Genomic DNA, 14,797 nt, shown 5'->3' with positions numbered 1-14,797 from the left:
TTACAGCAGTGAGACAAAACAGACAAGAATCCTGGCCTCATTTAGTTTAAATTCTATTGGGGATGGAGAGACAGACAATAAATAAAACCAACGAGTAAATTATATCATGTATTAGAAGGCAATAAATCCTGGGGAGATAAATAAAGCCAAGAAGGAGGTGAGAAGTGCAGGGTCAGAAGATTATCCTTTAAATAAGGAGGTCAGGGAAGGCCTGGGTGTCTAAGGGGGCACTGTGATATTTGTAAAGCAAACAAGTAACCATTACTTGTTGATGATATTTACTTGGGTATATTTTTTATGGGTCTAGAACCTTCCACTCAATAGGTCATCTTGCATCTTGTTAAGTCAGATGCAGGGGTTATCCAAGAGATGACCACGCGGGGCCCAGGCCAAGCTCATGAGGGCCTCTGAACACAGGGAGCACATCTGGCTACATTAATTACCTGCAGAGCGGAGGCAGGACTCTGGAGCCCAGCCCTGCACCATCTTTGAACGAAGGCCCTCTCGGTTGACACCAGCCTTTGCCCCCAGCCGTGCTGGATGAGAGGCAGACTTGACTCTCCAAGCTGTCCCTGAACATGCACTTTGGGCTTAGAAGAATGGAGAAGGGGCCACATGCCAATGGCCTGGAGTTTGACCCCAGGACCCCTCCAGGTCACCCTCAGCAGGCTGCTCTAGAGTCCTCACTGACCCAATCACAACCCCTAGGGTCCTCTTGGCTCATGGCCTTTCCTCTTCAGGGACACTCAGGGGCTGAGTTAACTACAGATGATAGGAAGGTGTTGTTCTTTGTCACCAAATGTGAGCTCTGAGAGGACTTGAACCACAACTGACTGAGCATGCTTGGCCCACATGTGTGACCAAAATGAATGTTCAATAAAAAGATGTTGAATTCCCTTAAAAGAAAAGATGGTGACTTTACATTTGATTCCCGCGGGTGTCAGGGCCCACTGGCTCAGGCATCTGTCTGACAGGCAAGGGTGGCAGTGAGCGCACTGGAGGGGGCTCAGCCTGGCTACAGTCCGAGCTCTGTGACCTCAGACAAGTCCCTCTCCCTCTCAGGAACTCAGTGTCGCCACCTGTAAAGGACTGGATGCTCTCTAAAATTCCACCTGGCACGACAGGTCTCTGACTCCACTGATTTAAGAGCTGCTGGTAAACCATACTGCACTCAGCTTTCTCCCTTCTTCCGCAGCCTAGGGCTTAGCTGCGGTTTACTAACTTCATATTTACTTTTCACCCGGGGAGTATTTTTGATTAAAACCATCTCACTAGCAAAAGGAGGCTGTGGCTGCTTTGGCGGCAGCTGCTCCAAGGTGGTCTGCTCTCCCGCAGCTGTCCCCAGTCTACGCCGGGAGGACCTGTGGCCTGTGCGGGAACTTCAATGGCAACAAGGGCGACGACTTCCGCACGCCCGCGGGGCTGGTGGAGCCCCTGGTGGAGGACTTCGGCAACGCCTGGAAGCTGCGCGGGGACTGCCAGGACCTGCGGAAGCAGCACAGCGACCCCTGTAACCTCAACCCGCGCCAGGGTACGTGAGCCATGGGGACTCCGCGGAGCCCCGAGGCCCCCGCGTTCCGGTGCAATCCCCGGACTGGGTGCCCTTCGCTACGGGAGGGAGGCGCCTGGGTTTAAATTTTTTTTTTTTATACCATCAGCATTTGATTATCTGCAGCTGGATCATTCTTTATTCCTCAAAGTCCTTTTATTGGGCACCCTCCAGGGGCCAACCCCTCCCAGTCTGTCAAAACAGCTGTCACTCAAACCCTGAATGAAATTATCGTCAGATAAAATGCACTGGGGTGGCCGTTTGCGGATTTATCTGCGGCCACATTTAACCCACCACGGAACTATTTCTCCCTTCTGCCAGGGGGTGGGCCCTGGAAATGCAGCTTGTTATGTTTTTCAGCCAAACGTAATTAGGAGAGGATGTTGGCTACAGAAGAAAACTCACAGAGTCCCGGAGCCAAGAGTTGTTTTTGCAGCACGTGCTGCCGAGGGAGAAGCTGAGATTAGGATTTCAGAGTAGGAGCCATCGTTGTCCCGCGAGGTCCTCGGCACCCAGGCTGTGGCAGGCGGGGGTTCACCTTTCTCTCCCATCTCTCTCGCCCCTACAGCCAAGTTCGCAGAGGAGGCGTGCTCTCTGCTCACATCCTCCAAGTTCGAGGCTTGCCACCACGCCGTGGGCCCGCTGCCCTACTTGCAGAACTGTCACTACGACGTCTGCTCCTGCTCCGACGGCAGGGACTGCCTGTGCAACGCTGTGGCCAACTACGCTGCCGCCTGTGCCCGGAAAGGCGTGCACATCGCGTGGCGGGAGCCCAGCTTCTGTGGTGGGTGCCCTCTCTGCCTGCCACTCCTCATAGAAACCCAGCAGAATCTGCTAGGATCTCTAGGCATTTCCTTTACTTAGCCCTGTCTGTGCATTCCTGCATTTCCAAACGGCCCAGGGGCATCTGACAAGCATAGAGTGTGGGAACAGTTCATTTGCGGCCACTTTTCCCTCCCATGCCTAGCAGGACAGGGTGGAGGGGATTGGCTGCCTATCATAGGACAGCCTGGCCACTTCAGCCTGTTACAGGAGGGCAAGTTAGATCCCTTACCTGGAGGCTGAAACATTGGTGTTCCTGCCAAGCAAAGATTTCCCGTGGCTGCTGCCACCTAGTGTTGGTTTATGTATGGCGATACCATGGAGAGAGTGGGATCCCTGCATCCCTGGACGTTTGATGAAGGCAATGGGAAAGACAAACAACAATCCTTGACTCAACTTCAAACCGTCGCTGGACTCTGGGGCATTGTATAAAGTTACATGAAGTGGAATGACATCATTTTCCCCAGCTGATTTTAGAGTCTCACTCTGCCCTGTTAGGTTCCTGGCACCAGAGTTGGAATCTGCCCCACGCTTTAGTCCTCTAAATGGATTGTGTTGCTCTGGGGACACTTGCTAAGTGCCCAGTGTGGTCAGAAAATGTCAGTGACATAGATCCTGAACCTTCCTTTTGAGACACAGATAGGACTGATTCCCTACTGGGTGCCTATTGATGAAATGATAATTAGATGACTGCTGTGGCAACCAAGGAAGGCTTTCTGGAGGTGGTATACTTAATTAGGTTTTTTTGGTGGCAGAGAGAGAGCGAGACAGAGAGAGGGACATATAGGGATAGACAGACAGGAAAAGAGAGAGATGAGAAGCATCAATTCTTTGTTGCAGCTCCTTAGTCTCCTTAGTTTTTCATTGATTGCTTTCTCATATATGCTTTGACCAGGGGCTGCAGCAGAGTGAGTGACCCCTTGCTCTAGCCAGTGACCTTTGGGCTCAAGCCAGCGACCACGGGGTCATGTCTATGATCCTATGCTCAAGCTGGTGAGCCTGCGCTCAAGCCAGCGACCTCAGGGTTTTGAACCTAGGTCCTCTGTGTCCCAGTCAAACACTCTACTGCGCCACAACCTAGTCAGGCTTGATTAGGTTTCTAAAAAACACTTTTTTTGGTGGTGGTGGTAGGGGGGTAGAAAACTTGTTTCCAATGGTGGAATAGTAGGAGTGAAGCATAGAAGTGAGGAAGGTGTTCCGGAAGGATAAGGTATAGTGGCTAGTCTGAATTTTAGGGCTAGGTAGATGTGTTTAGAGACAAAAATGGTGGTGGTCTTGATGGAAGCAGGAAAATAGGAGCTGTGAGAAATGGTGAAAGGACTTAATATCATGTATTTGAAGAGATGTTTCAGTATGGGGTTTATTGAGCCAACTCATGTTTCAAGTTTAAGCAGTCACCAGGAAGAGGAGCAGAGACACAGCGCACACAAAAGGGAACGAGTAGATAGATGCATGCAGTGGTGCGTCTCGTCCCTCTAGCTCCGGGGTGGCAGTCACAGGCTAGCCCTGGGAGGAGTAAGGGCTGAGACCTTGTTGGCCGCTTGCCTGGGACTTCCCAGCAGTATGCTCTTGAGCCCTTCTTTCCACTGGTCCAGACCTCAGGTCCTCATGAGTGTTTGCTGTTTAGAAATTGGGGAAACTGATGGGGAGTAAATGGTGTGATGTTTGTGAGTCTGCTTTGCTTGCCCAACAATGTTAGAAATTATACATTATCAATGAGCTATTGCATCTGAAGGATTTACTAGTTTAGGACATTCATCCGGAATGCTGAGGACTTCCCGAAATATTCCTTAATCAACCAAGAGCAGCTGTTCTTTTTTTTTGTATTTTTCTGAAGCTGGAAATGGGGAGAGACAGTCAGACAGACTCCCGCATGCACCCGACTGGGATCCACCCGGCACGCCCACCAGGGGCGATGCTCTGCCCCTCTGGGGCGTAGCTCTGCCGCGACCAGAGCCACTCCAGCGCCTGGGGCAGAGGCCAAGGAGCCATCCCCAGCGCCCGGGTCATCTTTGCTCCAATGGAGCCTTGGCTGCGGGAGGGGAAGAGAGAGACAGAGAGGAAGGAGGGGGGGTGGAGAAGCAAATGGGCGCTTCTCCTATGTGCCCTGGCCGGAAATCGAACCCGGGTCCCCCGCACGCCAGGCCGACGCTCTACCGCTGAGCCAAACGGCCAGGGCCAAGAGAAGCCGTTCTTAACACCCACTGGTAGCAGGGACTAAGAGTTGGTGTCTGGACTCCTGAGACTTTAAGAAACAGAAGAAACTGCAGGGTGGTGGGAAGAGACATCTGGCTCTCTGGGTTGATGTGGAGGGGAACCAGAGAAAAGGCCAGCCGGATGGCCTTGGGCTGTTCCTCTGAGCCCAGGGAGGGTGGGCAGGGCTCCTGGGTTCATTCTGTTTCCCACTTTCCCTTCCTGAGAAACAAACAGAGCTCCCTAAACCACAGACTCCATCCAGAGGGAGAAGTCACACTAACTGGGGACACTCTTAGAGCAAGGACAGGTCACGTAGCTACTTGGTGGGATGCTGGGAGGAGGGTAGGGAGAAGCACACACACCTTTTTCTTGTAAATTGGTTGTTTCCTTTGGGAAGACAAGACTATAGGCTCCTTAAAGGCCCATAGTTGCATCATCTCAGCATCCCTGAGCCTCACACAGCCCTGGGCACACAGTGGGTGCACACTAAATGTCTCTTATATAGAGATGTGCATCATTTCTTCTGGGGAAGAAAACATTTAATATGGCTCCACGCCAGCTCTAGAGACAGTCTGTCAGAGAACAAAAGCAGCTCTCGGGTCCAGCTACTCCTTACTGGGTGAAATGCACCCTCATATCAGCGTGGGTTCAGTGGGTTGAAAGAGATGTCCATCTTTATTGCCCAACACACCCCATCTTAATCCAGCCTTGCCCTTAAATATTTATCCAGCAACCCAACCTCTCTGCTAGTTCAGGGGGGAAAATCTGTGTCTAATATGGTTAGAGAGCCTCTCCCTCCCCAGCTACCCTCAAATACCAAGCCCGGAGCAGTTGCGGGGGGTGGGGTGGGCACTGCAGCAGCCCCTCCAGAGGGCCACAGCCTCATTGCTGAGGTTCACAGAGGGCCTTCTTCACAGCTTCTGTGAGACTGCTGTGAGCACAGAAGGTGGGCTGTGTGTCGGCCGGAATCCAGGAGGGCCAGGTCTTCGCAGGCCTAGAACTTTCTCTGAACACCTCTCCCCCCTGGAGCCTGCTGAGCTGGGGCTGTCTCCCCAGTAATCATAATGTCCCGGCAGCAGGGAACGATGACCACATGCCGGGCACTACTCTAAACACGCTAGCTCGCTTCGCTGTCACAACAGCCCAGGTGGTGGTGTTAGTCTACTCCAGGGAGGAAACTGCTCAGAGCCACACCACTGACTGGTGGCTGAACTGGGACCTGAGCCCCGGAATATGGGTTACAGAGCCCCCCACTGTAGCTGCTTTGCCCTTTGCCCCACTTCTGGCTCTTGTCTGTTGTGCCATTTCTCTGTGGGAGGCCAGGGGGAGGTGGAGGATACTGCCCACTTTACTGGAGTAGGTACCAGTGTCCCTGCTCTGTGGGACTGGCGTGTGTGTCCTCAAAGTCCTAGTTCTTGATGGACTGTGTCCTTTTTAAAACCTATTGGTGAAAAGCATGAGCTTTTGGGTTCAAATCCTACCTCTGCCTCTTCCTGCAAAACAGGACCCTGACAAGTCACTTAGCTTAAGTGTCTGTTTTCTTACCTGTAGAAAGGGGGGAGGGGTAAGAGGCCTAACTCACTGAGAGAGGCATAAAGGCTTAAAACTGTGTGAAGAGCAGGGTATTCAGCAGGTGCTCAATAAATCATGACTATTATTGTTATCATCGTGGGAGAGATGCCCTTGCCCATCAATTCTGGTTCTTTTTAATATTCACAGCTTCATTATCCACCAGGAATTCTACTGTGTCCCCCGCTTTGAGAATTCAAAGATTACTGGGCATGGCCCCTCTGGTTAAGAGAGAAAACATGTGTATCCCTAATTATAATAGACATTTGTGAGCATAAAAATACACTTTTGCTCATACTGGGAAAGAAAAGCAGTGACCATACAGATAGAGTGGGGGGGTCATAGCTGCGAGGGGTGGAACCCCAAAGTCCTAGCGCCATAGTCCTTGTCATCTTAGCGTTTCCACTGAGGCCTTCCTCCTCCGCCCCTCTCTAGCCCTGAGCTGCCCACAGGACCAAGTGTACCTGCAGTGTGGGGCTCCCTGCAACAGGACCTGCCGCTCCCTCTCTTACCCGGATGAAGAATGCAATGAGGTCTGCCTGGAGGGCTGCTTCTGCCCCCCAGGGCTCTACCTGGACGAGAGGGGAGACTGCGTGCCCAAGGCCCAGTGCCCCTGTTACTATGATGGTGAAATCTTCCAGCCTGAAGACATCTTCTCAGATCACCACACCATGTGGTAAGTGCAAGCACCAGGGAAAGCCAGATAGCCCTCCAAGTCCCTCATTTCACAGATGGGTAAGCCGAGGCCCAAGGAAGGAAGTCGCTTGTCCAGAGTTGCACAGGAAGTCAGATCAGAGCTGGGCTCCGGACTTCCTTACTGACCAGGAAACTAGAACTGCGGGCTGGCTGTAGGATTTCTTGAGCTTTATTGCTAACTATCAAGTGTTGGGCCCCATTTCCCTGCTCTGGGTCTTAGTTTCTCTTTTTTGGAACAGAAAACGGGAGCCTTTCTTGTCCCCTTTCCCTTTGGCCTCTTGTCAGTGTCTCAGGTCGAAACATTTGGACCAGAAGAAAATACATCACAGTGTTGCCTCAGTGGTGCAGTGCTGTCCCAACTTGCTTTGTGCACGTCCCTGAATAATAGCACCAAATGGTGCCTGCTTCTCGTGGTCCTTCACCTGGGCCTTCTGTCATGGTCAGTTTCAGCAGGTTGTCGTGGTCACAGAAGAAACGTGTAGCAGAACCTTTACTGAGCAAGTGCTTCCTTGGCACCTGTGCTGTCCCAGGTGCTGGACTAGAGATGGGAGATCTAACAAAGAATCAGGCAGCCTGGGCCCCAAAGGAGCTGAGAGCTCCCAGCAAGACCAGTTAAAATGTCTTGATTATGGAAAATTTCAAACAGACATAAGAGAGAGACAATAGTGTAAGAAGCCCTAATGTATTCATCCCGGCTTCAGTGATTATCAGCACTTTGTCATTCTTTATTTATCTATTCTCTCTTCCCTTTCTGGCTGGAATAGTTTACAGAAAACCTGAACTATTCTATCGTTTCATCTGAAAATACTTCAATATGTATTTTTAAGATAAGCACTTTAGAAAACTACCCATAATATCATTACGAATCTAAATATTAACAAAAGTTCTTTGATAAAATCTAACATTCAATCCATAATCATGTTTCTATGATTCTCAAAATATCTATTTATAATTGATATTCAAATCAAGATGCAAACAAGGTCTGCACATTGCATTTGGTGTGAAGCTTTTTTTCATCATCTCAGTAAGACCAATTCGCAGCCCCTTCCTACTTCATGTCCCTAAAATAGGTTGTTTACATGTGTAAGAAAACAATTGTGGCCATTGGACTTGGGTTTCAATGAAATGTATTATATACCCTTCTAGACTCTGACCTCCCCAAGAGTAGAGAACATAGGTCCTGCTCCCCAACACCTAACATAGTTGTGGCATTTTCCCAAGTCATCCAGTAAGTGACCAGACCCAGGGTCTCTTAAACTCTTCATATTGCACAGAGACGAGGCTGTTGAGGTTGGTGATCAGAAGGCCGTGGCGGCCCCCATGTTTCAGTACTGTACTCTGGTGAGGAAAACAGCCAGAGGGTCGGAGGCTGGGATGACTGGGAGGGCAGGAAGTGTCACTGGCTATTTTACTGTTTTAGAGGCAAGAGGAAGGTAGGAGACGGGGTGTAGCAGCCCCTGGGTCATCAGTGCTGGGGGGTGGCCTGGCTGCAGTCTCTTTCCAAGGTTCACACATCAGTGACCTCCCCACTTCCCATGTGGAGGATGCTCGTCTTCCCACGCTCCCCTGCAGGCCCCGGGCTAACCACTATGGTCCACTCTGCTTCTCCGCTTCACTCAGAGAATTGGACTTCACGGAGCGTGTGAGCTGGAGGGAACTCAGGACTTCTTCATGGCTGTAGATGTTTATTGTTTAGACAATAGACTTAAAGAGAGTGCCTAGCTGGAGCAAATGACAATTATGCCCATGACAAGGTGTGAGGAAGGCGCATGCACCCTCGGCCTGGAGTTCCTTCAGACCACTTGCTTGGCCCTCAGACAGACGTCACAGCTGCGTGCTTGCACTTACTCCCGGCTGGGCTCTGGGCCAAGGACTGATTTTTAACCTACCTGCCAGTTTCTTTTTGTCTCAGTGAAATGAAGTTTTTGGGCCTTGTCCAAATGACAGATAGAACGTGACATTTGGGGAAGGATATTTTTAAATCAGGTAGTTAAAAACCAGAAGGTATAAGTTCTGTATGTGCCCAGAGAGGGAAGGACTGATTATTATTCATCATTCAGCAAATTTGGATTGAACAGAAGCCACATTAAAAATGTTCAAAATTTTTATAATAAAAAATTCAGATTAAAACAATGAATATTACTTCCAATCTATTAGACTGGAAAAATTTGAAATCTGGATAATGCCAAGTGTTGGCAGGGCCGAGGGGCACGGGGTCCCTATCGCCCCTGGTGGGACATAGATGGGTTCAAATACTCCCAGTATCTTTTCAAAACCTAAATCTCGCTGTGTCACATCCCTGCTTGGAGTACTTCAACAGCTCCCCCTCTCACTAGGCTTTAGAATAATGACTGGATCCCTACCGTGGTCTCCCAGGCCCCATGCAATCTGACTCTGCCTACCGCTCCCCTTTACAAACCCCTGGCCTTCCCTAATCTTGAAGGCACATTGCTCCCTTCAAACCCAAGGTCAGCTGCACACCTGGGTGAGCAACTGGTGCAGTATATGCATATTAGACCTCCACACCCGATATGCCCACCATTCTGCTCCCGAGCATATCTACGCAGTAAAGAATTTCTCACACAGGTTCCTAGGGGCACATATATGAAGATGTCGATCACAGCCACGTCATTGGTGGTGAGGAGTAGGTGCCAATCTGAGTCCATCACTGGCAGGGTAAATAGGCGAAATGTGGTGGATGCCCACTGCGACGCGTCATGCAGCCTTAGAAACACCAGAAAGTAGAGACACTTATTATAGGGATGAATCTTAAACACATGGTGCTGAATAAGGAGAACACAGTGTGATAAATAAGATAATGCTACTTATATAAATCAAACATACATGCATGCAAAACAATCACATGTTTTATAATAATAAGTTCAGGTATACATTAAACAGAAGATTATACGCCTAAAAATTACCCCCAAATTTAGCAGCTTAAAACAACAAACATTTGTAATGTCACCCAGTTTCTAAGGGTCAGGATCCAGGAGCAGCTTGGCTGAGTGGTTTGGCCCAGGTTCCCTCGTAAGATTGTGGTCAAGCTGTGGGCCAGGGCTGTTGTCATCTGGAGATTTGACTGGGGTCGGAGTGTCCGTTGCCAGCTCACTCTCATGGCTGTTGGCAGAGGCTCCAGCTCCTCCCCACGGGCACCTCTCCGCTTGAGTGCTCATGACCTGGTTCCCCCAGAGCAAGGAATCCAAGAGAGAGCACCAAGATGGCAGCCACGAGCTTTTATAATCTAATCTTAAGTGACATATGATATGTCACTATTGCCGGGTACTGTTGGTCACACAGACCAATCTTGGTACAGTGTAGGAGGAGAGGACACAAGGGTGTGGATCGCAGAATGTGGTGCTCATTGGAAGCCATTTAAGAGACTCAATACCAGGAAAATAGATACCCATGTTGAGGGGCGGGGTTGAGATCGGAGATTAGAAATAAAAGAAAATTTAAAAAAATTATTGAGTCCTTAATGCAAAGCCTGTGCTGGCTGATGGATATGTAATGGTGAGCAGGAGCAGTTAACCAAAATAACCAAATAAAAACTCAAATGCATGTTACGTTACAGTGTGGCAAATTCTAGGAAAAGTAGTACAGTGTGTCCGTAAAGTCGTGGTGCACTTTTGACCGGTCACAGGAAAGCAACAAAAGATGATAGAAATGTGAAATCTGCACCAAATAAAAGGAAAATCCTCCCAGTTTCTGTAGGATGATGTGGCAGCATGTGCGCATGCGCAGATGATGACGTAACACCGTGTATACAGCGGAGCAGCCCACGGCCATGCCAGTCGAGATGTGGACGGTACAGAGGAAAGTTCAGTGTGTTCTGTGGCCACTAAATTCGAAACCGTGACCAAAGTGCAATGTGAATATCGGCGCGTTTATAACGAAGCACCACCACATAGGAATAACATTACTTGGTGGGATAAGCAGTTGAAGGAAACCGCAGTTTGGTGGAGAAACCCTGTTCTGGTAGGCCATCAGTCAGTGATGAGTCTGTAGAGGCTATACAGGATAGCTACCTAAGGAGCCCTAAAAAATCTGTGCATGAACCCACATTGAACTGCACTGAATAGGTATGAAACTGGGAGAGTTTTCCTTTTATTTGATGCAGACTTCACATTTCTATCATTTTTTGTTGCTTTCCTGTGACCGGTCAAAAGTGCACCATGACTTTACGGACACACTGTATTTGAACTATGAAAGCTTGAAATGGAGTGGGACAAAGAATGATGTTTGTGTGTGAGTGTGTGTGTGTGTGTGTGTGTGCAGTGTATGTGTGTCTGTGTATGTGCATGTATGTGTATGCTGGGTGGAAGGGACATTAGATCAGAGGAAATGGTGTGTGTGTGTGCATGCGTGTATGTGTGTCTGCGTGTGTATGTGTGTATGTATGTGTGTGTATGTGTATGCTGGGCAGAAGTGACATTAGATTAGAGAGAATGGTGTGTGAAGAAGCCCTGGGTCTGAAGGGAGCAATGCACCTTCAATATGAAAAGAAAGCCAGTGGGTTGGAGAGGGGAGAGGTGTCAGGGTCGGATCATGCGGGGCTTGGGAAACCATGGTAGGTATTTGATCGTTATCCTAGGGCCTGGTGAGGAGGAACTATTGAAGGATTCCAAGCAAGGATGTGATGTCTGTTTTGGGAAGATAATTGGGCTGCCAGAAGGAGTGTGGTTTTTTTTTTTTTTTTTCTGAAGTTGGAAACGGGGAGGCAGTCAGACAGACTCCCGCATGTGCCCAACCGGGATCCACCCGGCACGCCCACCATGGGGCGTTGCTCTGCCACAACCAGAGCCATTCTAGCGCCTGAGGCAGAGGCCATGGAACCATCCTCAGCACCCGGGCCAACTTTTTGCTCCAATGGAGCCTTGGCTGTGGAGGGGAAGAGAGAGACAGAGAGGAAGGAGAGGGGGAGGGGTGGAGAAGCAGATGGGCGCTTCTCCTGTTTGCCCTGGCCAGGAATCAAACCTGGGACTCTTGCACTCCAGGCCAACGCTCTACCACTCAGCCAACTGGCCAGGGCTAGGAGTGTGTTTTTAAGAAAAGAACAGGTGCAGGGGCATCAGTTAGAAAGCGTTTGCATCGTCCAATGAGGGGTGATGGTGGCTTGTGGCAGTGGAGACACAAAATGGATGTGAATTTCTGAGATGGAGTCCGAGGGCCAGGTGATAGATCAGAAGGAGGGGGCGGGGAGAAGGCAGTGTCAGCGCTGGTGCCTGGGTTTCTGCTTTGTGACTCCAGACGGATGGTGGTACCTGCAATGACTCAGAGCCCTGGCGAGCACGGGCTTGGTGGGGAGTTCGGTTTTGGACATCCTGAGTGTGAAGCGTCTGGGACACCAAAGGTGGCTGCTATGTCTCACGGGCATTAAATGGGTCTGAGTTTCAAAGGAGAGATCCGAGCTGCTGCTGTGCACTGAGCCCTCTCTGTGGTGGAAGCTGGGGTGTGGCGGACACAGTGTGAGGAGCGGAGAGGAGTGGGATAGAGCAGCGGGGTGAGCAGTACAGCGAGGCTGAGGAGGAGCCACCTGGGAAGTAGGGGGAAAGCCAGGCCAGACTTCTTTTCTCTTGTTCTAAAAGAATGGAGTAGACTACAGTGATAAGTAATGTTGAAAGGAATCAAGTCAAAGAACTGAGAACAGTCCCATTGAGTTTAGCAACATGGAGGTCATTGGTGGCCATTGCAAACTGTGTTTTAGGCGAGTGGCGGGCCTGGAAGCCCAGAGAGTGAGAGGGAGGGGAGGGGGTGGCTGTCGCCGCTCTCGCTGAGCAGGGCTGTGTTTCCTTCGCAGCTACTGTGAGGACGGCCTCATGCACTGCTCGAGCGGAGCCCCGGGAAGCCTGCTGCCGCAGCACGCTGTCCTCAGCAGCCCCCTGCTTCACCGCAGTGAGTACTGTCCCCTGGAAGGCCTTCACCTCCCCCGCCCAGACCTCTCAGGTGTGGCATGGGGCGTGTACATTCAGACGCGGGTCAGAATTGCCACAATTTCCGTTTGCGTGAGTGACTTTCAGGACTAGACGTGCCTTTCTTTGCATGTGTAAATCCAAATGATTGAAGCAGGAAGAATTTTATTTTGTGGCGTGGGAAAGACTGAATTATCTCCAAGGTGGATTCATTGAGACCTCTGGTTTGCCCATGGTGACCTGGACCCACTGAGCAGCTGTGAGTGAGTCAGTCACCTTGAGTGTGGTGAAAACACCACCTTTAATGGCCTCCTTTTCCCTCAGGACTTGCTGTCAAGGACACTTCTTTAGAAAGCTTCTCAGATGGATTTGAAAGAGGGAGTTTGGATGTGTTCTCTCAGTTTGAAGCTCCCAATAGTTCCTGCTGTTTATGGACAAGGCCCAGAAGGGAGAAGGACTGCCCTGGCCCTGGTGGGACCAGATCCACATTATGGACCAGGAGGGCCTTACTGGTTTCCAGAAGGACCATCTTTGCTTAGAAGGGACCTCCCAGTGGAGGGAGAGAGTGCCTTTACCACTGGTCGGCAAACTCATTAGTCAACGGAGCCAAATATCAACAGTACAAGGACTGAAATTTCTTTTGAGAGCCAAATTTTTTAAACTTAAACTATATAGGTAGGTACATTCCTTATCGAGGTAGCACCTGCACGTGGTATTTTGTGGAAGAGCCACACTCAAGGGGCCAAAGAGCCGCAGTTTGCCAACCACTGCTGAAGTTTAGGCAGATAAACGGGCTATTTTCAGCCTCTGGCTTGACCTCCTCTGTCTCTGCCTCTCATTTTCTTATCCTCTCTTCAAGTGGCCCACCTGGGCGCCCCGAGTTTGTCTCCCAGCTCCCCCTGGGTGAGAAGTCTGGTCCCCCCACGTGACTGACTGGGGAGCATCTCTCAGCCTGGAGCTGGGCCAAGATCCTGAGCACAGGTGGCTCACAAGTTAAAATCAAATTTACGACTTTGTCCTACTCTGTCACAGCCTGGTTGGCTTATAACCAAATTTCTTGCTGACAGTTCTGGAGGCTGGGAGTCTGAAACTAGGGTGCCAGCATGGTTGGCTGAGGGCCCTTTCCTGGTTCCTAGCTGGCGCCTCCTCACCGTGTCCTGACGTGGTGGAAGAGTCTGAGGGGTTCTGTGGAGTCTCTTTTGTAAGGGATCTAATCCCATTTGTGAGGGCTCCACCCTTCTGACCTAATCATCTCCCAAAGGCCTCACCTTCTAATGCCACCACATTTGGGGATTAGGATTTCACCATACGGATTTTGGGGCCCCAAGCACTCCGCCCGTAACCAGCCTCAAGGTCAAGAACGCTTCCCTCTTTCTTCTTCGTGCTGTCTTTCATTGCGGCATGGTTTTCACCCTCCCGCCCTCTCCGTTCCTTTTTGCCTCTTGGGTCGGTCTTGAATGCTTCCTCTTGCTCAGAGTCACTGGAAAGGATCATCTCCTTCAAAGTCAGGAAAGTCCTAGAAATTTGTGAGATTCAGGAAAGCTATTTAAGATTTTTTAGGGTTTCAATTTCCTAACAAAAATTTCTTGGCCTTTTTGTTCACAGGAGATTGTGGTGTATGTGGTAAGATATAAGTGCTATGAAGTACAGCGGGGTTTTCAAAAGAAAGGTGCTGTAGCGGTCATTTGCTGTCGTCATTTATTCAATCAGCCATTTATACCCACTAGTTGTTGGGAAATATGATATATCAGACGAGATCGGGCGCGTTCAGGGTGGTATGGCCGTAGATGGGAAATATGATATATCAATGGACAAAGTAGACAAGAACCCCTCCCTTCACAGGCACATATTGCAGTGGGTGGGGCTGAGGTGGGGGTGGGTGGGAAATAAATGAATAAGTAAAATATATAGTATGTCAGACGCTGGAGTCAGATGACGATGAGCTGGAGAGTGACAACGCAGGGGGGGTGGGAGGGAGCGTCGAGGGTGGAGTGTTGCAGACGTAAATAGAGTTGCTGGGGTGGCCAGTGGCTAGGCAAAGGATGGCCTGTGA

At 50.1% G+C, this 14,797-nt stretch overlaps 1 protein-coding gene across 1 annotated transcript in view; it reads left to right on the top strand.

Moving 5' to 3' along the window:
• VWF (von Willebrand factor) overlaps positions 1-14,797 on the top strand; it is a 140,999-nt gene that overhangs the window by 48,978 nt on the left and 77,224 nt on the right. The window contains exons 14-17 of the mRNA XM_066357550.1: positions 1,336-1,531; positions 2,118-2,333; positions 6,572-6,812; positions 12,633-12,727. Of these exons, the coding sequence (XP_066213647.1) occupies positions 1,336-1,531; positions 2,118-2,333; positions 6,572-6,812; positions 12,633-12,727 (748 nt within the window). The remainder of the gene's footprint in view (positions 1-1,335; positions 1,532-2,117; positions 2,334-6,571; positions 6,813-12,632; positions 12,728-14,797) is intronic.

This window comes from Saccopteryx leptura, chromosome 1 (assembly GCF_036850995.1).
Source record: "Saccopteryx leptura isolate mSacLep1 chromosome 1, mSacLep1_pri_phased_curated, whole genome shotgun sequence".
Lineage (NCBI taxonomy): Eukaryota > Metazoa > Chordata > Mammalia > Chiroptera > Emballonuridae > Saccopteryx > Saccopteryx leptura.
Note: the sequence above shows the minus strand (reverse complement) of the source record. Positions and strands in the feature narration are given on the sequence as shown.